The sequence below is a fragment of the Caretta caretta genome, chromosome 13 (genome assembly GCF_965140235.1).
Source record: "Caretta caretta isolate rCarCar2 chromosome 13, rCarCar1.hap1, whole genome shotgun sequence".
Taxonomy (NCBI): Eukaryota; Metazoa; Chordata; order Testudines; family Cheloniidae; genus Caretta; species Caretta caretta.
In genome coordinates this window covers 2,607,315-2,633,655 of record NC_134218.1, presented here as the reverse complement: position 1 = coordinate 2,633,655, position 26,341 = coordinate 2,607,315, and the positions used below count along the sequence as shown (strand labels likewise).

The window sequence follows — 26,341 nt, the reverse complement described above, 5'->3', positions numbered from 1 at the left end:
TGAGTACACTCCTTATTTACAGACATACCTCCATCAACCCACTCCCCAAGGCATGCCAGCTGACAGCAGTAACCACCTGCCCTGTTTGCTACATGCTCATGCCCAGCAGCGAGAGGCATTCAGGCAAAACTCCTGATCCAAACATTTCTGAACTTTGGAGGACTTTGGATCTGGTTGGGTGCTAGCCTGGGACTGAGACAATTGCGGTTTGATTTTCGCCACAGGTACTCCCTGTGTGACCTTGGGCAAAACCCTTAGTCTCCCTGTGCCTCCGTTCCCCATCTGGGGCGGGGGGGGGCAAATCCCCTAGTCTCCCTGTGCCTCTGGTCCCCATCTGGGGGGGGGGAATCCCCTAGTCTCCCTGTGCCTCCGTTCCCCATCTGGGGGGGGGAATCCCCTAGTCTCCCTGTGCCTCCGTTCCCCATCTGGGGGGGGGGGGGGAATCCCCTAGTCTCCCTGTGCCTCCGTTCCCCATCTGGGGGGGGGAATCCCCTAGTCTCCCTGTGCCTCCGTTCCCCATCTGGGGGGGGGGAAATCCCCTAGTCTCCCTGTGCCTCCGTTCCCCATCTGGGGGGGGGGGGAATCCCCTAGTCTCCCTGTGCCTCCGTTCCCCATCTGGGGGGGGGGGAATCCCCTAGTCTCCCTGTGCCTCCGTTCCCCATCTGGGGGGGGCAAATCCCTTAGTCTCCCTGTGCCTCCGTTCCCCATCAGGGGGGGCAAATCCCTTAGTCTCCCTCTGCCTCCGTTCCCCATCTGGGCAACAGAGATAATGGCCGTAAGTCACGCTGTGAAGCTGAATCCGTCACATATTGTGAGGTGCTTGGTAGGAGGGTAAGGGGGGGGCAGGCTTCGGTCCTTGTGACTGTGACTTTATACCCTGCTGTACCCACTGTGCCTTTCGGGCGTTCAGCTCTTTGGGGCAGGGATCCCGTTCGCACGCTGCCTGCTGTACAGCTTCGAGCACCCGGCCCCAGGCCAGGGTGGAAGGGCGTGGACGGGGGTGAGCCTGCGTTTGAAAACAGGCTGCAGGCAGGTTGAAATAACGTTGGGTCTCTCTCGCACCCAGCAGCTGAGGCTTTCAAAGCCACGTCCTGACACCACTGTGCCGGGAGGGGGGGGGGACGGGACACACACGTGATCTGCCTTTGTGAGGTGGGGAAACTGAGGCCGAAAGAGCCCTTGACTGGACAAAGGTCTGACCCTCCACGGCAGAGGCAGGAACAGAACCCGTGACCCTGCAGTTCTTCCTCAGGCAAGGCGCCCAGTGGAGTCAATGGGGATTTGTCCGGACTCAAGGGCAGACAGAGGTTGTGGCGCCCCCGGCCCCCCCGCAGCCCCCGGCCGCCCGGGCACGAGCCGCGGCACCTGGCCCCGCCCCCAGCGCGGTGGGCGGGGGAAGAGGTTGGTTGCTATGGGGACGAGACGCGCAAGATGGCGGCGGCTCGGGGGTGACCCCAACCGCGGGGAGGCGGCGCCATGGCGAAGAATAAGGTGAGGGCCGCGCGGCCCCCCCTTCCCCTCGGGGTCACGCGGCCCGGGGGGGCCCGGCCCCCCCCTCCCCTCGGGGTCACGCGGCCCGGGGAGACCGGGGGGGCCCGGCCCCCCCTTCCCCTCGGGGTCACGCGGCCTGGGGGGCCCGGCCCCCCTCCCCTCGGGTCACGCGGCCCGGGGGGGCCCGGCCCCCCTGCAGCTGGGCAGGCCGCCCCACGGGCTGGGTACACGCACTGTGCCCCCCCCGGAAGCGGCCCCCGGACACCCTAATAGCAGCCAGGCCTGTACAAATCTAGGGTCCCCCCCGCCCCCCCCTTGTGACAGTGTTACTGGCGCTTGTCACTGGGGCCCTGCGCGGATACAGAATGTGTGTCCGCATCCAACCCGCCATCCTCAAACATGGTCCGCGGGTATAAAGCAGATCTCCACCGATTTGCAGGGCTCTGCTTGTAATAGTTGGTGTGTGCCTTAAAGCCCCATCTCCTGGAGGCAAGTGATTACAGGAAAATCACAGCTTTCCTTTTTATTTTAAGGTAAGTCTCTAGCCCTTGTGGTTGCAGGGAAAGCCTGAGAATGGGAACCCTAATAGGCTGACATCCAGAGGGCAAATCAAAAGAACACCAAATGCATTTTTAAAAAATCTCATGAAGTGTTGGCATGGTTGTTATTTAAATGCCAACAGTGTGCTTGAAAACAGTCCCTGCTCTAAAAAGTTTGGGTCAGGTTCAGCCCTGATTGGCAAGTGCTGTATATGCCAGCATCCTTGTGAAAACTGTAAAGATACTGGTGAAATTGCACAGGACAAAGTGCCCTCCAAGGGGCTGTCCACAACTTATTCTGCACCAGCCTTATTCTCCCCATTTAATTGTTATAAGTTATTTTCTACTTGTCTTGTTGCAGAATGCAGGCCACAAAGGGTCTTATGGCTACCAGAAGCTGAAAGAACGGTGAGTGATTCTTTTTCTGAAGCGTAGATTGAATGACATGTTTGCATGTGGACATGAAGAGGGTGGGTATATGCTATGTATTACTTCACATTTGTTTCTCATTGCGAGAACTGGTCAGTGGCCTTTGTGCAATCACTGTTCCCTCCACAACTATTCTGATAAACAGGGTTTTGCCTGCCTTTGATGGTCATGCTTCTTTTCAAATAGGAATTGGTATTGTCACTTCAGTCATAGATCCTTGGGCTTGTATATTCCTTACTAATATATCTTTGTGATAATGATTTGAATTGGTTGGAAAAATTCTGACAAAACATTTTTTGTCATAACTTAAATATTTTGTGGAGTCAGTGCAATTTTGGCAAAGTTCCTCCAGCAACTAGACATGTCTCAAAATATTTCCATCAGAAACTTGCCTGTTTTTTTGCCAGCTTGCCTGCCCAGCTCCTTGGCAGGCTGCTGGGAAGGATGGGTTTCCAGCGTCCATGGCTCTGGGGTAGCCCTCTAGGGGGATTATCTCAGAGTCTAGGACTTCAGGGCTCCAGGGTCTACAGTTCCAAGCAGACTACCCCAGAGCCAGGGCTCCAGAATTTCAAAATGTTGGGGTTTTGTTCCAAATGGGAACAAAACTAAAATTTCAGAATCCCCCTGAAATGAGATCTATTTCTCTGCCCAGAACTAATCATGATCTTGCATCATCCCAAAGAATCCCAAATGTAATAAACTGATGTTCAGACTGTGTAGGGAATCATTTCATGCACAACTAAAATGCAGCTACATCTGGGGTGAAGTACGGCAAATAGTTAACAGTGCTTGGTAACAGTGCATAACAATTTAGCACAAGAAATAGACAGTATCAGTTGAATCAGCAGGGGGAATTCTAGGTAGGCAAAATAATTACTTGAGATGGAACTTGACCAGGACACTGAAATTAACCCAAAGTTTCTTGGTGTTTTTAATGACTACAGGTGGTCAGTACCTTGTTTTTGTATCATATTTGAAAAATAGTACCTCCAGCACCATAGCACTTCGTAACACAATTAGGGGCATTGATTATTTACAGACTTAGAGGAAAGAATCAGTAGGACCATTTCTTGCAGCACACAGGTGTTCCTTGGTAGCCTACATCCAGTAGTGCATCACTGACCAACCTTTTACTTAATCTGCAGGGTTGGATGGGATCATAATACAAGGTGGTATGGCTGAAATGTAATTTTATCTAATATGTAGGCTATCTTATTGATTAGAGAAGCAGTTCTCAACCAGGGGTCTGAGGCCTTCTGGGGGGTCCATGAGTCATTTCAGGGGGTCCCTAATGCACGGCGGGCAGAAGATCCCAGCCCCAGCGCCCTGTGGGGATAAAGCCAGGAGCCCCGAACCCTGGAGTCCTGTGGGGATAAAGCCCCAATCCCCCCTTTCCAGTCCGCAGGGCTAAAGCTGGGTGCCCCGGTGGGCAGAAGCCCTGAGCCCCCAGCCCCACAGGGCTAAAGTCCAGCATCCTATGGGGCAGAAGCCCTGAGCCCCCCATCTTCTCCCCCCCCCCGTACCCCTGCAGCTGAAGCCTGGAGCCCCACGCCCTTTCTGGAGTCTGCTGGGCCCTGGAAATTTTAGAGCATGTTGGGGGGAGCCTCAGAAAGAAGAAGGTTGAGAACCCCTGGATTAGAGGATAACTAGAAGGTCTGAACTATCAAAGTAAAAAGGGGAGTGAGATGCTTTGCACTTCAGGAGATTACATTATATTTACATATACTGGTTAAGGCATACATGAAAATGATTTTGGTTGTCTCAACATAGTTCATTTTAAAATTAATTTTCTTTATAGGCTTCCTGATGATGCTCGACACTATAGTATATAAACGCCTTGCCTATATTAATGAATTTATCTTCACAACACTTCTGTGAGATAGGAAAGTATTATTATCATTATTGTACAGATGGAGAGCCTGAGGCACAAGAGATTAAGTGAGTTTCCTAAAGTCCTACAAGGAGCCTGTGGCAGAACAAGGCACAGAATCCAGATCTCCATTTGTGGCAGGCTTGCTCTTGGACTTCATAGAGTGTATGGTGTCTTTTTTTCCCTCCCCACAGAGAACCAAGAGCTTGCATCCGATTCAAATGTGCGCTCACAAACACCATCTTAGATATCCTGCGCCAGAGACCAGGATGGGTTGAAGTAAAAGAGTAAGCTCCAGATTCTTTCCCTTTGCAACTGGTTAGCCTTCCCTATTCTTTTGTCATATTCAACTCTGGCTCCACTAGAATTTTCAACCAAGTTCGCAAATGTGTGTCTAACATAACTCCTTGTCAGTTCATGCTGAACTTTGTTGTATTGCTGCTGTGGACCAGGTCATATGAGTTCAGCATCCTTTCAACAAAGTGTGGTCAACCCTTTTTAGAATGATGGCTGGTTGACTGGTTTGTTGAAGCTGAGTGACACTGTGCACATCAGCAGAACATTTGATCTCAATGCTGCTTCAATGAGGGAAGACGAAGCTGTGTTTGACCACTATTGTTAAATGTGGCTGAAAATTACAGTGCAATAGAGTCTCTTTTCTCTGCCAGTCTCTCTCATTCCTGCTTAATTTAGTATTGCGATCATTTATCCTGTCTCTAGCTTTTTCTTTCTTTCACTGATTTGTTGTGTTTGAAGACTAGGAACTGCTGACTATAGTTTTTCAGTTTTAGTTCTGTTGCTATTGATCTGTCATCCCTTAAATAGGATCTTATAAATACAATTAAATAATGTAGTACTGACTCAGGGGGAAGACTGCCGCACATTGAATTTGTGGGAACTGACTTCAGTGGAGTTGCCTGGTTGTAGATGACTCTATTCTAAGTCCTGCTTCTGCTTTTCTAACTAATTGGATGATTTCAGTTGAACTCCTGGTAGTCAAGAATCAATATGATAACTGTTTTTTTTATACCTAATACATTGGTATGTTCAGACCAAACCAGGCTTGGTTATAATGGGAACTATTAAAATTCAGAGCCTAAACTTTTAAAGAACAAAATAAACAAAAAAATTGATTAATCCTGTGTACCAAGGCTTTTTATTAGCCTGAAAAACTGCAAGGAGAGAAGGAAGCTGTGGTGGTGATGACAGGTGGTGGCTGTCAAGAAGGGTGGGTGTGGTGATGACCTAGAACTTAGTGCTTGCCTTACCGGCTGTGTCTCTGCCTCTTTCTATAGGGAGGGTAAGTGGGATTTTTACTGGTGTGATGTCAGCTGGCTTCGGGAGAATTTTGACCATACCTACATGGATGAACATGTTCGTATCTGCCACTTTCGGAACCACTACGAGGTAAGAAACCACTATGAGTGAAATATATGGGTCAGGATGGTTTTGGGGAAATAGTTTTGGAGAAATAGTCGTAAACTTCCATGGGAAAAGCTTGTTGATGGAAAATACCTTGGAATATTCCCTGCCATGAAACCTAATACCCTCCTGACTGCTGTGCTAACTCCTCCTCAGAATTTATCAACCTCTGTCACTCCAGGAAACAGAAGAGTGGCTCTGCCCAGGAACATTACACTAGATTTATTGTATTCCACATCTGATAAATCTCATGAAGGCTGCGCTGGACCATCTCAGGAATCCAGGACCAACTCTACACTACAAGGACAACTGTGTTGTAGCACAGTTCTTCCTTGGGACAGTTCTAGCATAGTTCCAGAATGTAGCATGTTCAGGGCTTTAGCAGAAGCAGAAACGCACGTAAAGTCCAATGTGCACTACAAAATGGAACTGTGTTTTAAATATATCTGAGAACAATTGTATTGCAACCAGGTCATCTGAGATGGTTGTATTTTCAGTATAGACAGGCCCTAAAACTTGGTGTTTACCTTGGAAATCAGCATAGCAGCTACACCTAAAGGCTTTAGACCAGAAATAATGCACTGGGGATTGCTACAGCTTCCCCTTGCTCCTCCTGAGAACTAAAGAACAACAACAAAAAACCCAAACCAAAGCCCATGCACACACCAACCATGCAGGCTCCTCCACAAAGAAGGAAAGAATCCCTAACTTTACTCATTGGTTTTCTCAGTTAGTTAACCTCCTGTGGCATCACTGCTGAGATCTATTACCAGATATCACCAGAAACATCTCATCTCCTGGGCAATTCAAGTGAAAGAAGAGTGATGATTAATTTGTGTTAACATTTGCAGAGTCTGCTCTTGTATTTCTCTTTCCACTCAGCTGACTCGTAAGAATTACATAGTGAAGAACCTGAAGAGGTTTCGGAAGCAGATAGAAAGAGAGGCAGGAAAGCTGGAGGCAAGAAAATGTGACTTTTTCCCCAAGACCTTTGAGATGCCATCAGAGTACCACTTGTTTGTGGAAGAATTTCGCAAGAATCCTGGCATCACCTGGATTATGAAACCAGTAAGTATGGTCCTGTCCCAGGGGACAATTCAGAGGATACATTGCTCACTTGGGTGTTCTGTGGGGAGAGAAGAGTATGCACACAAATCCATAGCAGGCATTGCTTAGCCAGGTGGTCATAGGCGCCGACTTTTATTTTTCCTGGTGGGTGTTCCACCCCAACTCTGCCCCCAAGGCCCCGCCCCACTCCACCCCATCCCTCGAGGCCCCACCCTCACTCCGCCTCTTCCTGTCCCCTCTCCCCCGAGGCTCCATGCCACCTGTAGAACAGCTGAACAGCTGTGGCTGGTGGGTGTTGACCACCCCAACTATTTTTTTCCAGGGGTGCTTGAGCCCCAGAGCACCCTGGAGTCTGTGCCTGATTCTCTCCTCACTTGCAACAGTGTAAATCAGGAGCAACCCCAGTGAAATCCATGGACTTACACTGGTATAAAATTAATGAGCCACAGGTGGTTCACCAGCCCAGGAAGTAGTCTGAGTGGCGCTGTGATTCAGCAGCAGATATAAACCCAATCTGACAAGCCAGAGAAGGCACGTCAGACTGGCAGTGCCAGCAGGAATCTGAAATGCACTCCTTGAATTGAAGAGGGTACTATGAAGGGGTAAGTCTAGCTGGCATAGCTGTACTGGCAAAGACCTGCATTAACCATGTTCTGGGGCAGTTAATTTCCCTTGTTTCTTGAGGAAGAGGAGTTAGTGAGGGGGCATGATTGGAGGGCACCTGTGGGAGGGGAATGATCTACCAGTTTAGCTACCAGCTCTGCCCTCCTCCTGGCCCCACCATGCCCCCGGTAGGGCTGAAAGGGCCATGGGAAGAAAGGGGGATGGTAACTGATGGGCTGAGAAGCACATCCACCAGCTGGAGGCAGCAAGAGGAATAGCAGGGAGCCCCAAACTTTGTATCTACTTCAGGGAGCTAGTGCAACAGAACAGGCTCTGCAGTACAGGAGTACTGTTGATGTGTGGAATGGCCCATTCACCTCAGTAGGGTGTGCTCAGATGAATTAGGATGCTCCAAAGAGATGAATAATCTGACACAATAACAACAAGGAGTCTGGTGGCACCTTAAAGACTAACAAATTTATCTGGGCATAAGCTTTCGTGGTACAAAACCCACTTCTTCAGATGCATGGAGTGAAAATTCCAGATGCAGGCGTTATTGAAGAGAAGGGAGTTACCTGACAAGTGGAGAACCAGTGTTGACAGGGCCAATTCAATCAGGTTGAATGTGGTCCACTCCCAATAATTGATGAGGAGGTGTCAAGACCAAGAGAGGGAAAGTTGCTTTTGTAGTGAGCCAGCTACTCCCAGTCCCTATTCAAGTCCAAATTAATGGTGTTAATACCATTGGAGCACCCACGGAGTCCACGTCTATGGTCATTGGTCAGAAGTGCTGTTTCTCCTATCTTCTGGTTGATGTTCCTTCTTTTGTAATAACTTATTTCAAAAATTGAAAAATAACCCCATTTATTTGCAGAGCCAAAGTAACCTAACTGTGAAAACAATGTGTGAATATTGGTGGGGAGAGCCTGTGAATGTAAGAAGTTGCTACATTAAGATACAGATTGTGCTGATTTGCTGAAGCAACAGGGAAGTCCCCAGGGGCTCTCACTGCCAAATTCATCCCTAGCAGAACTCTTCTGAAGTCAGTCAGTTAAACCCCGTGTGTGCACAGATGTGAGTGTGCACAAAGTATAACTCTGCTTAACTGGACCTTTGTGTTAACCAAGTCTATTGTGACCCCTGAAGTAACACTGGAGAAGAAAGCCAGTCGCTTTAAAAGAGACACACTGCACCTAACATAACCCTGTTACATCCAGCCAGTTTAAAAAGCTGATTTGCATTCTGTTCACTGCATTCTGGGATGAGGGACCCCTTGCGTGTAACCTCAGCAAAGCCAGCTAGTCTGCATCTGGCTGGCATTTCTTCCTCATTGTGCTTTAGGGTTGAGGAACAAGAACCTTTTCTGAATCCAGTGGCTGGCTCCTCCTGCCTTCTGAAACCCCATTTCTCCCCTGAGACCCAAACGGAGTTGTGCTGTCTGCAGTAACTTCCACTTGGATGCGTATCCTTGGGACCAAGAAAACGTGCTTCCTTTAGAGATTGCCAGTGTAGTGAATGGAGCCTAGAAATGCCATCCTGCTGCCAGATGACTCAAACCATTTAACATCATGAACATTGTACCATAGTGCATAATTAAATGTACACCCATCTGTGAGTCTTACAACATGGGTATTGATAAAATAGGCATCACAGAAACTTGGTGGAACGATGATAATCAATGGGACATGGTAATACCAGGGTGCAAAAATATATAAGAATGACACGGTAGGTCATGCTGGTGGGGGAGTGGCATTATATGCAAAAGAAAGCATAAAGGCAAATATAGTAAAAAATTTAAATGAATCAAACAGTATAATAGAAACTCTACAGTAGAGATTCCATGCTTGACTAGTAGGAGTACAGGAGAAGAATATACTACTGACCTCCTAACTCGATGACGACGGTGACTGTAACATGCTCAGGGAGAATAGAGAGGCTACAAAAATAGAAAAACCAATAATAATGGGAGATTTCAAGTATCCCCATGTTGACTGGGAACATATCACTCAGGATGGGATGCAAAAATAAAACTGCTCGACACCATTCATGGCTGCTTCTTGGAGCCTCTAGTCTTGGAACCCACAAGGGGGGAGACAATTCTTGATTTAGTCCTAATTGGTGCACAGAATCTAGTCTAAGAGGTGCATATAGCTGAATCGCTTGGTAATAGCAACCATAATGTAATTAAATATAACATCCTTTTAGGGAGGAAAATACCAAAGAAACCCACCACAGTAGCATTTAACTTCAAAAAGAGGAACGACACAAAAACGAGGAGGCTAGTTAAACGGAAGTTAAAAGGAACTGTCACAAGAGTGAAATGCCTGTGTGCTGCATGAAAACTTTTTAATGACACCATAATAGAGGCTCAAAGTACATGTATACCTCCAAATAAAAAAGAAACAGTAAGAGGACCAAAAATGCCACTGGGGCTAAACAATAGTAAAAGAGGTGGTTAGAGACAAAAAGACATCTTTTAAAAACTGGAAGTCAAATCCTTCTGCGGAAAACAAAGGAACATAAACTTGGGCAGTCAAGTATAAAAGTATAATTAGGCAGTCCAAAAAAGAATTTGAAGAGCAACTAGAAAAGACACAAACTAACAGGTTTCAGAGTAGCAGCCGTGTTAGTCTGTATCCGCAAAAAGAAAAGGAGGACTTATGGCACCTTAGAGACTAACAAATTTATTTGAGCATAAGCTTTTGTGAGCTACAGCTCACTTCATCGGATGCATGTAGTGAAAAATACACAAAGAACATGAAACAATGGGTATTGCCATACACACTGTAACAAGAGTGATCAGGTAAGGTGAGCTATTACCAGCGGGGGGGCGGGAATGGGGGGGACGGACCATTTGTAGTGAGAATCAAGGTGGGCCATTTCCAGCAGTTGGAGGGAGGGAATAAACATGGGGAAATAGTTATACTTTGTGTAATGACCCATCCACTCGCAGTCTTTATTCAAGCCTAAGTTAATTGTATCCAGTTTGCAAATTAATTCCAATTCAGCAGTCTCTCATTGGAGTCTGTTTTTGAAGTTTTATTGTTGAAGAATTGCCACTTTTCGGTCTGTAATCGAGTGACCAGAGAGATTGAAGTGTTCTCCGACTGGTTTTTGAATGTTATAATTCTTGACGTCTGATTTGTGTCCATTTATTCTTTTACATAGAGACTGTCCAGTTTGGCCAATGTACATGTACAAACTAACAGCAAAATTTTTTTTAAGTACCTCAGAAGCAGGAAGCCTGCCAAAATATCAGTGGAGCCACCAGACAATCGAGGTGCTAAAGGAGCACTCAAGGAAGCCAAGGCCTTTGCAGAGAAGCTAAATGAATCCTTTACATCAGTCTTCACTGCAGCAGATGTGAGGGAGATTCCCACACTCGAGTCATTCTTTTTAGGTGACAGATCTGAGGAACTGTCCTAGGTGGATGTGTCAATAGAGGAGGTTTTGGAACAAACTGATAAATTAAACAGTAATAAGTCACCAGGCCCAGATGGTATTCACCTAAGAGTTCTGAGGGAACTACTAATTGTGTTACTTAACCTATTGCTTAAATCATCCTCTATACCAGATGACTGGTGGATAGGTAACGTAATGCCAATTTTTAAAATAGGCTCCAGAAGCAATCCTGGCAGTTACAGGCCAGTAAGCCTTAAGTACCAGGCAACCTGGTTAAAACTGTAGTAAAGAACAGAATTATCAGACACATAGATGAGCACAATATATTGGGGAAGAGTCAATATGGCTTTTGTTAAGGGAAATCTTGCTTCATGAGTCTATTAAAATTTTTTGAGGATGTCAATAAACATGGATGAGTAATCCCGTAGACAGAGTATACTTGGACTTTCAGAAAGCCTTTGGCAAGGTCCCTCACCAAAGGCTCTTAAGGAAAGTAGGTAGTCATGGGATCAGAGGGAAGGTCCTCTCACGGCTTAGAAACTGGTTAAAAGATAGGGAAAAAGGGGTAGGAATAAATGGTCAGTTTTCACAGTGGAGAGAGGTAAATGGAAGGATCCCCCAAGGTTCTGTACTGGGACCAGTGCTGTTCAATGTATTCATAAATGATCTGGAAAAAGGAGTAAACATTGAGGTAGCAAATTTTGCAGACAATACAAAATTACTCAAGATCGTTAATTCCAAAGCTGACTGCGAAGAGTTACAAAGGGATCTCACTAAACTGGACGACGAGAACTGAGGAGGACGGACGAGGTACCTGAGGACTGGAAAAGGGCAAATATAGTACATAGCTTTAAAACAGGGAATAAGGACAACCAAGGGAATTATAGACGAATCATCTTAACTTCAGCAACTGGAAAGATAATGGAGCAAACAGTCAAACAATTTGTAAGCATCTAGAAGAAAATAAGGTGATAAGTAAAATTCAACATGGATTTGTCAAGAACAAATTGTGTCAAACTAACTTAATATGCTTCTTTGACAGGGTAACAAGCTTATGAATAGGAGGAAAGAAGTAGATGTGATATATTTTGACTTTAATAAGGCTTTTGATACTGTCTCACATGACTGTCTCATAAACAAACTAGAGAAATATAGCCTAGATGAACCTAAAGGTGGGTGCACAACTGGTTGGAAAACCATACTCAGAGAATAGGTTTCAGAGTGGTAGCCATGTTAGTCTGTATCAGCAAAAATAATGAGGAGTCCTTGTGGCACCTGAGAGACTAACAAATTTATTTGGGCACAAGCTTTCGTGGGTTAGAACCCACTTCATCAAATGCATGGAGTGAAAATACAGGAGCAGGTATAAATACATGAAAGGATGGGGGTTGCTTTACCAAGTGTGAGGTCAGTCTAATGAGATAAATCAATTAACAACAGGATACCAAGGGAGGAAAAATAACTTTTGAAGTGGTAAGAGAGTAGCCCATTACACACAGTTGACAAGAAGGTATGAGTAACAGTAGGGAGAAATTAGTATGGGGGAAATTAAGTTTAGGTTTTGTAATGACCCAACCGCTCCCAGTCTCTATTCAGGCCTAATCTGATGGTATCCAGTTTGCAAATTAATTTCAGTTCTGCAGCTTCACATTGGAGTCTGTTTTTGAAGTTTTTTTGTTGGAAGAATTGCCACTTTTAGGTCTGTTATTGAGTGACCGGCGAGATTGAAGTGTTCTCCTACTGGTTTTTGAATGTTATGATTCCTGATGTCAGATTTGTGTCCATTTATTCTTTTGCTTAGAGACTGTCCGGTTTGGCCAATGTACATGGCAGAGGGGCATTGCTGGCACATATCACATTGGTAGATGTGCAGGTGAACGAGCCCTTGATGGTGTGGCTGATGTGGTTAGGTCCTATGATGGTGTCCCTTGAATAGATATGTGGACAGAGTTGGCACCAGGGTTTGTAGCAGGGTTTGGTTCCTGGGTTGGTGTTATTGTTGTGTGGTGTGTAGTTGCTGGTGAGTATTTGCTTCAGGTTGGAGGGCTGTCTGTAAGCAAGGACTGGCCTGTCTCCCAAGGTCTGTGAGAGTGAGGGATCGTCCTTCAGGATAGGTTGTAGATCCTTGATGATGCGCTGGAGAGGTTTTAGTTGGGGGCTGTAGGTAACAGCTAGTGGTGTTCTGTTACTTTCTTTGTTGGGCCTGTTTTGTAGTAGGTGACTTCTTGGTACCCTTCTGGCTATGTCAGTCTGTTTCTTCACTTCACCAGGTGCGTATTGCAGTTTTAAGAACGCTTGATAGAGATCTTGTAGGTGTTTGTCTCTGTCTGAGGGTTTGGAGCAAATGCTGTTGTATCTTAGAGTTTGGCTGTAGTCAGTGGATCGTGTGATGTGGTCTGGATGAAAGCTGGAGGCATGTAGGTAAGTATAGTGGTCAGTAGCTTTCCAGTATAGGATGGTGTTTATGTGACCATCGCTTACTAGCACTGTAGTGTCTAGGAAGTGGACCTCTTGTGTAGACTGGTCCAGGCTGAGGTTGATGGTAGGGTGGAAATCGTTGACATTTTGGTGGAATTCCTCAAGGGCCTCCTTCCCATGGGTCCAGATGATGAAGATGTCATCAATGTAGCGCAAGTAGAGTAGGGGCGTAAGGGGACGAGAGCTGAGGAAGCACTGTTCTAAGTCAGCCATAAAAATGTTGGCATACTGAGGGACCATGCGGGTACCCATAGCAGTCCCGTTGACTTGAAGATATAAATTGTCCCCAAATGTGAAATAGTTGTGAGTGAGGACAAAGTCACAAAGTTCAGCCACCAGGTTTGCCTTGATGGTATTGGGATGCTATTCTCAGAGAATAGTTATCAATAGTTCTCAGTCAAGCTTGAAGGGCATATCGAGTGGGGTCCTGCAGGGATCTGTCCTGAGTCTGGTTCTATTCAATGTCTTCGTAAGTGTACTCTCTATGCCATTATCCAAATCATTTATGAAGTTTGCATATGATACCAAGCTGGGAGGGGTTACAAGTGCTTTGGAGGATAGGATTAGAATTCAAAATGATTTTGACAAACTGGAGAAATCTGAATTAAATAGGATGAAATTCAATAAGGACAAATAAAGTACTATGTTTATGAAGGAATAATCAGTTGCACAAATTCTGGGAAATGACTGCCTAGGAAGGAGTACTGCAGAAAAGAATGCACTAGTTATAGTGGATCACAAACTAAATGAGTCGTGAATGTCATTCTGGGATGTATTAACAGATGTGTTGTAAGCAAGACATAAGTAGTAATTCTTCCTCTCTACTCAGCACTGATAAGGCCTCAACTAGAGTATTTTGTCCAGTTCTGGGCACCACACTTTGGGAAAGATGTAGACAAATTAGAGAAAGTCCAGAGGAGAGCAACAAAAACGATTAAAGGTAGAAAACATGACCGATGAGGAAAGGTTGAAAAAATTGGCTTTGTTTAGTCTGGAGAGAGAAGACTGAGGGAGCACATGAGAACAGCTTTCAAATACATAAAAGGTTGTTACAAGGAGGAGGGTGATAAACTGTTCTCCTTAACCACTGAGGACAGGACAAGAAATAATGGGCTTGAATTACAGCAAGAGAGATTTAGGTTCGCATTAGACGTTAGGAAAAACTTCCTAACTGTAAGGATAGTTAAGCACTGGAACAAATGACCTAGAGAGGTTGTGGAATCTCCATCACTGGAGCTTTTAAGAGCAGGTCAGACAAACACCTGTCAGGGATGGTCTAGATAATACTTAGTCTTGCATCAGTGCAGAGGACTAAAGTAGATGACTTATCGAGGTCCCTTCCAATCCTACATTTCTATGATTCTATGATTGAGCAACAAATTGGCAGATTAAATTCAATGTTGATAAATGCAAAGTACTGCACATTGGAAAACATAATCCCAACTATACATACAAAATGATGGCATCTAAATTAGCTGTTACCACTCACAACAGAGATGTTGGAGTCACTGTGGAAAGGTCTCTGGAAACATCTGCTCAATGTGCAGTGGCCATCAAAAGAGCTAATAGAATGTTAGGAACCATTAGGAAAGGGATAGATAAGAAGACAGAAAATGTCAGAATGCCACAATATAAATCTATGGTACACCTACACCTTGAATACTGTGTGTAGATCTGGTCACCCCATCTCAAAAAAGGTGTATTAGAATTGGAAAAAATACAGAGAGGGACAACAAAAAATATTAGGGGTATGGAACAGCTTCCATGTGAACAGAGATTAAAAAGACTGGGACTGGTCATCTTAGAAAAGAGACAGCTAAGGGGGGGATATGAGAGAGGTCTATAAAATCATGAATGGTGTGGAGAGAGTGAATAAGGACGTGTTAGTTACCCCTTTACGTAACACAAGAACCAGGGGCTACCCAGTGAAATTAATAGGCAGCAGGTTTAAAACAAACATAAAGTAGGACTTCTTCACATAACATACAGTCAACCTGTGCAACTTGTTGCCAGGGGATGTTGTGAAGGCCAAAAGAATAACTGGGCTAAAAAGAATTAAGTACGTTCATGGAGGTTAAGGAAGCTGGGACTTGATGACAAGGGATGGGGTCACTAGATAAATTGCCCTGTTCTGATCATTCTCTGAAACATCTGGTACTGGCCACTGTTGGAAGACGGGACACTGGGCTAGGTCTGATGCAGTATGGCCACTCTTAGGTTCTTAACAGGAGAGTCACTTTGCTCTGCACAGCAGGTCTGGTAGGAGGGGACAAGATAGTTTGTCTCACTCTGCAGATCTGGCCTATCAATAAGAGAGGGCTTATAATTAGTGAATGGGAGGCAATTATGCAAACTAACAGTTTAATTACAGCCATAAGGATAACAGCTAGTGATTATCCAAGTCTACAAATGTTAATTTGGGTTAATCAGCAACAAGAAACCTTATATTAAGCTTATATTTTGTGCCCACAAACTCAATTATCATTGGAAATAACCTGAATACAATAAATGAGACTATATTAAAAGATTGTGGTCACAAAAATTATACCAACAACTGGAATGAAGTAGTTTGTGGCTGACCTCAAAACACACAAGTAAAGATACACTTCGTGATACTCCTCATGTCACTCTGTGCTCTTGAAAGGACCTAGACCTTGCAGTCTCAGACAGACCCTGCGTGTGTTGCAGTTGTGTTTAGAGGGGGTGTGTGCAATTCTGGTCCCAGGCCACTTTACTTCTTTTCCCACAAATGTGCAGCAGGGAAAATGGGAACTTAAACGTGGAGAGATGATACACTGTCTTGGCTCAGTGGCAGTTTGAAGCTAGAAACACTGGTTTTATCACATTGGAGAACTGAGATTCCAGGATTTCCAATGGTGTAAAGCAGCTTGTTTCTATCCTTGGCCTATCTTCCTAAGGTCTTGAAGGATTGGATCTTAAAATCATGTCACCCTGGATTTATAGAAAATAGCTTCATTTTTAGAGGTTTTTAAAATTTAACTTTACTGTCACTCCAAGGCCTGTAGCTAGTAACTAAGGCAATCTGGCTTTACACACAGACAGATGTGAAAAATAGTCCCAATAAAAACTTTTTAAACTACTTACAAAATCTAAGGTAACTGTTGTCTAAAATGTGGGATAACCAAAACCCATGATGGCATGTGATGTAAAGGTTTTATTGCCTCTCCTTTGGAATGGCTTGTATAACTCATGGCATTCCCACTCATGAATACTGTCACCATCCCATTAAAACCCTTATATCACCACACACCATAAAATATTTGCTTTTTATAGCTTTACATAAAATAGCATCTTCAGCCTTTTTAAACTCAATATGGAAAAGCACTGACTTATTCTTCTGAACTGAAATTGTGTGGGTTTTTGGCTGACTTTTTATATAATTAATATTAATATTATAGCTCCTTTCATCCAAGGAGCTCAAAGTGCTTTACAAAACTTTAAGCCTCACAATATGCCTGCATAAATATATGGACCAGTTCACCCCACCACTCAAATAGCAGCATTTAAGGTCATGATTCTAAGATCCTTGATCTCTCAGGATTAGGTCCAAGCAGCACAACACAACAGTTCAGGTCAGGAAGTAAAATAGGATACAATTACCTATGTGAAACTGCAGGAAGAACTTAGTTACCTGAGTAGGAATTTGGCCAAGACTGGGGTTGACACTCTTATTCTTACAGATGTTAAATGGCCAGAACCCTGGTTTTGTCTTTTACCCAAAAGACAGCCCTTCAAATAGATCCATGACTAGGGCTCTTAGGTGTTAAGGTAACACAAATTAATAATAATAAATGCTGTACCAGTGCCACAGTATGGTGTTACTGACCAATGCCTCCCGCTGAGTCTCCTGTTTTTAGCTTTTTGTACAGCACCCACCATGCCAAATGGGTGCTTAATAAATAAATGATGAATCAGGGTGTGCAACAGATGCTTCCATAATCACCTTTTAGAGAATAGCAGCTGTTCCGAAAGGGAATGCTAACTGCTGTGTGTGAGAGTTGCCAACAACTATAAAAAGGGCAGCAACCTGGATCTTCTGTTAGCTGCCATGGTGCTATAGAAATAAGATTTCTTTCAGTAACCACTTGTTCCTAGCTGGAGGCGAGTGAGAAAACTTAAGAATAAAGCGACTAACACTTCCCTTCTCCTTTATGCTGCAGGTTGCCAGGTCACAAGGGAGAGGCATTTTTCTGTTCCGAAAACTCAAGGATGTCATTGACTGGAGGAAGGTGAAACGTGTACTTTCTCTTCTCACACCACCAAATTTTTTTTTGGGAAGGTCCACCTAGAGCAGAGGCCACCAAAGTGTGGGGTGTGCCCCTGGAGGACCATCCAGAGGAGCGTGGTGGGGCCCGGGCCAGCCCCCACGGGGGCAGGGAGGGAGTGCAACCAGTCCCTCCCCACCCCCAGCTGTGCTACAGTCCAGCCCCCAGCCGCATCCCCGGCTCCTGGCCCCATGTGTGTGTGGCCCCAGCCTTGGCCACGGCTCTGTTCCTGGCCCAGGGCCAAGGCCGGGAGCAGAGCACCTGGTCGTGGGTCTGGCTGCTGGCCCCCACCGCAGCCCGGCTGTGGCTCCACTCCTGCCCCAGACCCACCCACAGCTGCGGCCCCAGCCTCAGCCCCCTTACCCTTGTCTGCATACCCCAGCCATGGTCCCACTCCCAGCCCCAGCTCAGAGGGACACAGACAGGGGTAAGGGGGGCATGACCCTCAAAAGTTTGGGGACCGCTGACCTAGAGCTTTGGTCTTCCAACTGTAATTTTATCTAAATACCTTTACTCTAGTCACTTACTGTCCCCATCTACAGCTTTCACATGTAACACTTATCACCATCCACCAGGATTACAACAGATTTTCTCACTGTGCAACAAAACAAAAGGTGGGATGTTTGTCGTTGATCTGAAATCTAAAACTGGGACGGATTGACTGGAGAATCCTGTGAGTGCTTGTGATTTGATTTTTCTCCTCGTTCAGTCTTGTCCATGGAGAAGAAATAACTTGTTTTATTTTGCAGGATGGGGTCCGTACAGATGATCAGAAAGATGAAACTCAAGTAGAGAATTATGTAGCTCAGTGCTATATTGAAAACCCATATTTAATAGGAGGTAAGATGCTTGTTTCAGTCTGTATCTGCCTGACATGTGGAGAGAGACACTCCCCCTATGATGTTCCTGTCACAGAGGGAGGGAGATCCCCTGATCACCTGTCTGATGAAGGTTAAGACTTTATATGGTCAGTTCTTGCCTGAAATTAGCTACTTATGGATTTAAATGTGAATCTTACAATGCTGCACAGTCAGTGCTGCTGGTGTGGTAATTTAGTGGTCCTGCCCCAAAAGATTTTGAGAATACAGAGGTGATCCGATGAACAAAAATTAGACCTAATACAAGCCACACATATTAAAGATAAGCCAAGCCCCATATGGTAGCAGGTTCCTCTCTAAGAGCTTCTCTTCATACAACCAGGACCAAAAGGTTTTAGCGCAAATCTTGTTGTTTTGGTACAAGTCTGTATGTGGCCACTTATTTGGATTAAGAGCATCCTACTGATTTAAATTGTCTTAATCCGAAATTCATGTCCACACACAGATTTGTACCAAAATAACAAAAGGTGTGATTTAAGACCCATCTAGTTATTTTGGTGCATGGCTGTGTGTAGATAAGTTCTAATCTGGGTTTTTGTAACATTAGGTATGACTAGCACTAACTTCACTATGTTATATTGCTATATATTTCTCTTTGATTCACAGGTCGAAAGTTTGACTTGAGAGTTTATGTTCTAGTGATGTCTGTAAGTGCAGAAGTCCATTTTATTTTTATTGCAGTGACTGGGTTGGATTTTCTTGCTATTCACCCTCAGTTTCTCGCTCCCCTTTCTCTCAGTACATTCCACTGAAGGCCTGGTTATACCGGGACGGCTTTGCTCGCTTCTCCAACACACGCTTCACTCTGAGTAGCATAGATGATCATTGTATCCTGACCTGTCCTTGTGGGATACAGGGCAGTTGCTAAGGAATGGAATCTACCATTTTAGTATTTTGGGAGGTGGGGAGTGAAGAAGGGATCCAGAAGAACACGTACCCTTATATCTTGTCTCCTGACTTCTGGATACTTACAGAATACTCATCCTTTGCGATTGTTTCTCACAGGCTGTTCCACTGTCATCTTGTTTCACTCTCGCCCTCTGTCATTGGAATACTGGTGTCAGTGGATCTCCAGAAACGTCAGTCAGCTAGGACCAAACGTGGGAGATCAGTCCCACTTTAGCAGTACAGGTGCACTTATTGCAGCCTGCTTTTTTCAAGGATTCATGGAGTTTAAGGCCAGAAGGGTCATCTAATCTGGCCTCCTGTAAATCATAGCTAGGGCTCCATGTCTGTCACAAAGGTCATGGATTCTGTGACTTTCCGCAACCTCTGTGACTTCTGCAGCAGCCAGTGTGGCTGACTCCAGGGCCGACCAAGCAGCTGGCTCCGGGGCTAGCTGCTCTGGTGGCCCTGTGGAAAGCCACTCCGGCCGCTGCTGGAACGGCTCTGAAGCCAGCTATTCGGCCCAGGGGCCAGCCGCACCAGCTGCTGCTCGGGCAGCCCCAGGCAGCTGGCCCTGAGAACTGCCTGAGCAGCAGTCCTGGGGGCGGCCAGAGCAGCCGCTGCTTGGCAGTCCCAGGTGCAGCTGGTGCTGCTGCCCTCCCCCCCCCGTAGCAGCTCCCCGGGGCGCCTGCCCCCAGTAGTGACCCCCACCCCCAAGATTTAGTCAGGGGTATTTTTAATAAAAGTCATGGACAGGTCATGGGCCGTGAATTTTTATTTATTGCCCATGACCTGTCCATGACTTTTATTAAAAATACCCGTGACTAAATCGTAGCCTTAATCACAGCCCATTAAATGTCCAGTTACCCCAGTACTAAGCCCAATAACTTGTGTTTAAGCATAATTTGTATTTGGCTAAAATTAAGCGTATTCTTCCAGAAAGGCATCCAGTCTTAACTTGAAGACATCAAGAGAGAGAATCCACCACTTTCCTTAGTAAAATATTTAGTAACTTGCTCATTCTTGCTCAGTGTGATCAAAAGGTAGGCTGCTTTAATGAGGCAATCCAGAGTGGGTCTACATCCAAGGTTCTTGGGCACTGGTGCTCTGCATGGCGGTTAGGTTGCGTTCCCAGGAGAAAGAAAAGGAGTACTTGTGGCACCTTAGAGACTAACCAATTTATTTGAGCATGAGCTTTCGTGAGCCACAGCTCACTTCAGCTCATGCTCAAATAAATTGGTTAGTCTCTAAGGTGCCACAAGTACTCCTTTTCTTTTTGCGAATACAGACTAACACGGCTGTTCCTCTGTTCCCAGGAGAAGAGCTTCCATGTAAGTCCATCACAGGAGCCAATGAGGGCTAAAACTTGCTCTGGGCTTTGTTACTAGTTGTTCCAGATTTCCATTTTTATCTGTATTTATTTTCTCTTAATTTTTCACTAAGATGTCTCCCTGCAGTGGTGGGTATAAGCTCCACAATTAGGGAAGGGAGGAGAGATTCATTGGCATAAGGAGCACAGGAGGCTGGTTTAGGACCCAAATTCAATTTCTAATTATTTAGAGTGTCATTTTCTGTCTCCATGATCCTTACCTCCTCCTCATGCCAGATGTGCATCTCACCAATGTAGCAGTGCAGAAGACTGCACCTGACTACGATCCAGAGAAGGTAAGTGAAAACTTACTGGCTACTTCAGCTGACCCAGCCTGTGTCCAAGCGCGCACACACTATGCTGGGTAGTTCAGGGAACGCAAGCAAGTAGCTGTTCTGACTTCGTTGTTCCAGCTACTGTGCAGTATATATGGCAGGTTGGTAGTCCCTGAGGAAGTGCTGTATGGATGCTCTGCCTTGGCTGTCCTCTGATACCCCATGAATGTGTTCATTGATGGATGGTTCAGGAGATCCAGGGAGTGAGTGCTCTGCTCTAACTGTTCCATTACAACTGTGCACTACTTTGTGGTGTTGAGCATTCTGACTCCACAAGTAATTCATTTTTGGATAATGCTTGTCAGAGACCCAGACTTGTAGTTGTTAAGGAAAAGTTAGCACATGTGACTCCATTTTGGTTTGGGGCCCACCATTGTCTAAAAGCAAGCACATCATGCACCAGGAGGAGTGTTCCTTAGATACTGCATTCCTGTGAAAATCCTCCTCCTTGTCTCCAGCCTGCTTTGACTCCCGGTATCTGTTCTTTATCAGTCCCTAAACTCCCTATCTCCTGGCCTTTGATGTGAGGCCTCCCATCTTGATAATAATCTGGTGTTTTTTGGGAACTCGGCAGTTGTGGACTTTGTTTATGTGCCTCAGCCTAGATTTGAACTGTGCGTGACCTACCAGGCGTAATTCGTAGCATTTGTGTGCGTGTCCTACCAGGTGTAATTCATAGCATTTGTGTGCATGTCCTACCAGGTGTAATTCGTAACATAGTGCTTAGCATTCATTGCTATTACAACAGCTATAAGATGAGCTTAGTATCTTCAGAGGTCATCTGTAATTGCTACCCCCCTTTTCTGAGGGACCTGCAGTTGGAACAAAGAAAAAATCTTAAACAAATGAGATCAGCTTTAAATATTCTTTGTGAATCTGAGATAGTTAAAAGTTCACAGAAACAAAGGTTTGCATTGAACTTTCCATTTTATTTGCTTTTCCTCTAAATCTCTAGCCTAATATTTCTTGGTCCTTTGGAAAGGGAAGTACTAGATGTGTGTCTTGTGAAACTCTGATGGAAAGAGAAGGTGGGATCACTATTAGGATACCACTCCCAGTTTTGAGATTAAGTATTGGTTTTACTCCACTTTCCAAGCAGAGACTGCTGTTTCTCTCTAGACTAAGGTTAAATTATTCCTTTCCGAGATGCACTGAGGGGAGGAACATCTGATTCTGGGTGTTTGGCTTCTTATTCAGAATTGTCCTTTGACTGTAGAGAATATTCAGTGATTATTTCAGGTAGGCAAGGAAATGCATGGTCACATATGTAGGAACAGCTTGTTATAGTTGTATTTGTATGTGTTAGGGCTGCAAGTGGATGATTCAGCGATTCCGACAGTACATGACTGCCAAGCATGGGGCAGAAGTGGTGGAGACTCTCTTTGCAGAAATGGACAACATTTTCATCAAGAGCCTACAGAGTGTTCAGAAAGTGATCATCAGCGACAAACATTGTTTTGAACTGTATGGATACGACATCCTGATAGACCAGGATCTCAAGCCGTAAGGATGTTAGTGAGCATACAGGTGGCATACAGTGAATGGAAGGCTGTCTAAACAGCTATTAGACTGAAAAGGCTAGATATTAAGTACACTTGCCATAACCTCAAAAGTAATTTATGTGAAGTGTTGGCTAAGAGGCAGCCTTCTTTACAGAGTTTTAGACTGTGGTGGGGTACTTCTCCTGTTGAAGACTATGGGAAACAGACTCCGCAGGAATCTAAGAGATTGTAACAAGAAATCATACATTCAAATTTGGTTCACCATAGATTTTTATAAAAACAAACTTTCACACAATGTGACTACTAGAAACAATTCAATTGTTTTTTAAATACACATCAATTAAAATGTGCCTTTAAACATAAAAACCTTCTTCTGCAGTGTTTGCAACCAAAATATTGCAACATTGGAAACCTGAAAATAGAACAGACTTTCACTGCAAAAGTAAACAAAGAGCAGCAAAAGCAATAACATTAGATTTTTAAGATTTTCAGTTTTAATCACATAAAGAGCTATTAGTAACATTGATAAGGAAATTTGTATAACATATGATTTAAGTTGACAGTGCCACTTTAAGCATCCTCTCATTTCTTCCTCTTCCTCCCTCTAACAATGTGTGGTAGCCGGTTTTCCAGTTACAACCCTCAATGGCTTGTCAGCATCAGTCTGATGTCTCTGCAGTGCCACTGGGGACAGCTTTATTTGAAGTGAGCTAATAAACGCTGCTCAACTGTGGTCTTGGGTAACAACCCAAATTTGTACAAGCTAGTCTGCTGTAGTCATAGCTTCAAACCAAACTGCTGCTTCTGCAGTGACAATCTGCACAGAAAGAGCTTGTGTAACTTCTGATCAAGAAACAAATCAAGTTGAGGTGAACTGGACTGAATCACCGTGATGTAACTATAATACTATAGTTTGCTGCTGTCATCTGAGCAATGTATTGGGTACTTCCGGATCCACGTAGTCATATTGCGCAGTTTGTTAGGAAACTACTTCCAAGATACATTCACATCCCTACACTGAGGAAAGGGTTAAAACTTACCCTGTGATGTAATGGGGTGCGGGGGAGGGTGTTTCATCTAGCCTTTAGTTCTACTTGTATACTTTTTGGGGTGCTGGAGGGGCTCTCTCTTTATTACAGTTGAGCTCAGAATATTCTTTGTGTACAGGAATGATGTCTGGGGTTCGATTCCCTGTCACTTCACTCCCTCCTACCTGCTCTGCAGCAGTGCAATGAGGGTTCCATAGACAGGCATTTCTGTTAGGTGGACAGATTGCTTAGCTGTCTGCTTCCCTCTAATTCACTGCTGTTCTCTCTACAGCTGGCTTCTTGAGGTTAATGCTTCTCCCTCACTCACTGCCAGTAGTCAGGAGGACTATGAGCTCAAATGTTGCCTTCTCAAGGACACATTGCATATTGTGGACATGGAGGGCAGGTGGGTGAAAAAACGAGTTTACTGCTCTCCATGAGTCTTACCAAAGCGTGTGAAATGTATCTGAGCTAGTCCTCCAGCTTCTGTAGACAAAAGATCGGACTCAAGGCTGCAGGTTTGTCATGCTGGCATTTGCTTCTCTCACTTGGTGCCACTGCCCTGTGACATATCTAGAACCCTCCAGTGATCCACTGGTGGGTCAGGATCCACCGTTTGGAAAACAGGTTATATAAATTTCTATTTTACACATCAGGCAACTTGAACACTGAGAACACTGTCCCAGTGGCCTTTTCTCAGGGCCACAGATGAAGGTGGTGTGAGAACTGGGTCTTGAACTGGAATTCCTGGCTTCCAGTCTAATGCTCAGATCACATGTCTCTCCTTTCATGCCTCATGTATCCAGCCTCCTGTCCCAGGAAGCTTGCCTTGCATCATTTTATGATTGACGGTGCAATTGTGCTAACCCAAGATATTAATAGTAAATAGCTGCCCATTGCAGCTCTCAGCTGTTTGGTTTTCTCCCTGATCTGCACAGGTTTCCAGCCAATGTGCAGACAGCGAATCAGATAGCTACACAGCCATTGCACATGTACTTTAACACCTTGTATTTGATATTGCAGGCTGACGGGGAAGGAGAAGCGTATTGGGGGCTTTGACCTGATGTGGAATGATGGTCCAGTCAGTAGAGCAGAAGGGAACGTGGATACACCAGTAAATGGAAGCTTCATGGCAAACACACATTTAGGTACTTCACTCATACGCAGATGGCAGGGCATCCCACTCATGGTCCTTAACTGTTTAGACATCACCAAAAGTGCAAAACATGCTTTTCCCTCAAGAGTAAAAGGACCAGGTGTGAATTATCACATCGTGCTAGCAGAGTGTAGTACCCCTGTGAGGCTAAGTGTGAGGGGGTGAATGTTTTCCAATTGTGGGTGTAAATGATCAAACTATAGGAGCGTTAAAAGCTGATGTGGTGGCAGTAGTAAGATTTTCGGAACTCCTTACCGCATAAGCGAGCACAGGTATTCTTCACCTGCCAGTTCCTTTTAAAAACTGATTCCCAAATGTTCATAATAAAATTGTGACAGCTGTTTATTGTGCACATTTCTAATGTTGGTTGCATATTCTTGTTTTAGAAGCCCATAATAATGCCCAATTCAATCAGGCAGAAAGTGCCTATTGCAGGTTTTCACATAGCACTAAGTAGTTGAATATGCCTTCAGTATTTTCTCTGGTTGTAGATTCATGCTAACTGATTGGAGCACAGCTTTGTCTGAAAGCAGGTGATTATCTCTACTCTTCACTCTTTGTAAGTCATATGTCACTTTGTTAATGCTTTCATTTCAGGCTACAATAATGACAGGAAAAAACAACTGAAACAGCTCTTCAAACCTCTTCATACCCAGCAGAAAGTTTAATGCTGATCCAGAGCATCAGGAAAGAGAAGTCACTGAGGACTGAGCTCTTTCACTCCCTCTTCCTCCTATTGTGGAGCTGCAGTTCTCATTTGTCTCTGGACAGTTTTGCTGCCTCAGCATAGGACTGCTGGCTATTTCTTGGTTCCTTAAGATTTTCCCTGCATGGGAACCTTAGTTAACAAATGAATCCTGTTCATAAGCCAGAGCAACAATAGATGTGGGTTGGCTTTTAACTTGGACATGATGCAATCAGGTATTTTGGTTATGTTCCGTTGTGATTGACCAGTTCTTCAGTAAAGAATTAATCTGTTTTGTTCCACAGCATAGGCTGTAGCAAGGCTGTCAACTGGCTACTACATATGACTATAGATCAGCGGTACACTCCACATTGCAGACAAAAAGCACTCCTATCCATCACTTTGACTCTGTCTATGTAGCAATGGGTATGAATAAAATATTTAATGCCTCAGTGCTGTTAGAAATCCACAAGAAGTGCTGCTTCACTGGTCCTCAATTTGAGGTTGTTGACTTTAGTAGTTTTCCTTTGAAGTGTAAGCTATAAAAGGGGCTATACAGAATTTGCTCAGTAAAATGGAAGCTTTTAAGAAAAGTGGGTATTTGAGCCTCATGCTGCTGCTACTATAGAAACGTGTCAGATCGTAAGACCTGTTGCCATGATACAGTAACAATAACCTTACTGGTAGATTTTATGAAGGCCCTGAGAGTGGCTCCACGATGCTGGCTACATGAAGAGGGCTGTTATAATGAAGGGGTTTAGTACCTTTGAGATAGGAAAAGCAACTTTACCACCCTCTTACAGAAGAGATGTAATTTTCTGGGAAGCTACAGGTGAGGCTATTCGCTAATGGGAATTATTTTTAACTTAGAAATGTGGAATTTAAGCCTTAAGCCTAGAGTGCATAGATTTGCGT

General features: G+C 44.7%; 1 protein-coding gene across 4 annotated transcripts; it reads left to right on the top strand.

The window, feature by feature from the left end:
* Window positions 1-90: 90 nt before the first annotated feature.
* On the top strand, window positions 91-25,901 carry TTLL9 (tubulin tyrosine ligase like 9). 4 transcript variants are annotated; one of them, XM_048819484.2, is made up of 14 exons: window positions 1,391-1,491; window positions 2,392-2,438; window positions 4,524-4,616; window positions 5,625-5,736; window positions 6,634-6,819; window positions 17,484-17,552; window positions 18,338-18,428; window positions 19,073-19,113; window positions 19,206-19,293; window positions 20,958-21,016; window positions 22,362-22,558; window positions 23,878-23,991; window positions 24,609-24,733; window positions 25,339-25,901. In XM_048819484.2, exons 1-14 carry the CDS (start codon window positions 1,477-1,479, stop codon window positions 25,407-25,409), a joined length of 1,308 nt encoding a protein of 435 aa, XP_048675441.2. In that variant the 5' UTR covers window positions 1,391-1,476; the 3' UTR covers window positions 25,410-25,901. The 4 variants fall into 4 exon arrangements, with proteins under 4 accessions (XP_074974739.1, XP_048675441.2, XP_048675440.2 ...); XM_075118638.1 differs by lacking the exon at window positions 1,391-1,491 and adding an exon at window positions 91-224 and having other exon boundaries at window positions 24,609-25,901; XM_048819483.2 differs by having other exon boundaries at window positions 24,609-25,901.
* The last annotated feature ends 440 nt before the right edge of the window (window positions 25,902-26,341 follow it).

What these genes read in the sequence shown, in the direction of transcription:
- TTLL9 (XM_048819483.2), top strand. An exon ending in GGATGGGTTGAAGTAAAAGA is followed by an intron (nt 4,617 to 5,624) that starts GTAAGCTCCAGA and finishes CTCTTTCTATAG; the next exon opens with GGAGGGTAAGTGGGATTTTT. An exon ending in ATAGACCAGGATCTCAAGCC is followed by an intron (nt 22,559 to 23,877) that starts GTAAGGATGTTA and finishes TTCTCTCTACAG; the next exon opens with CTGGCTTCTTGAGGTTAATG.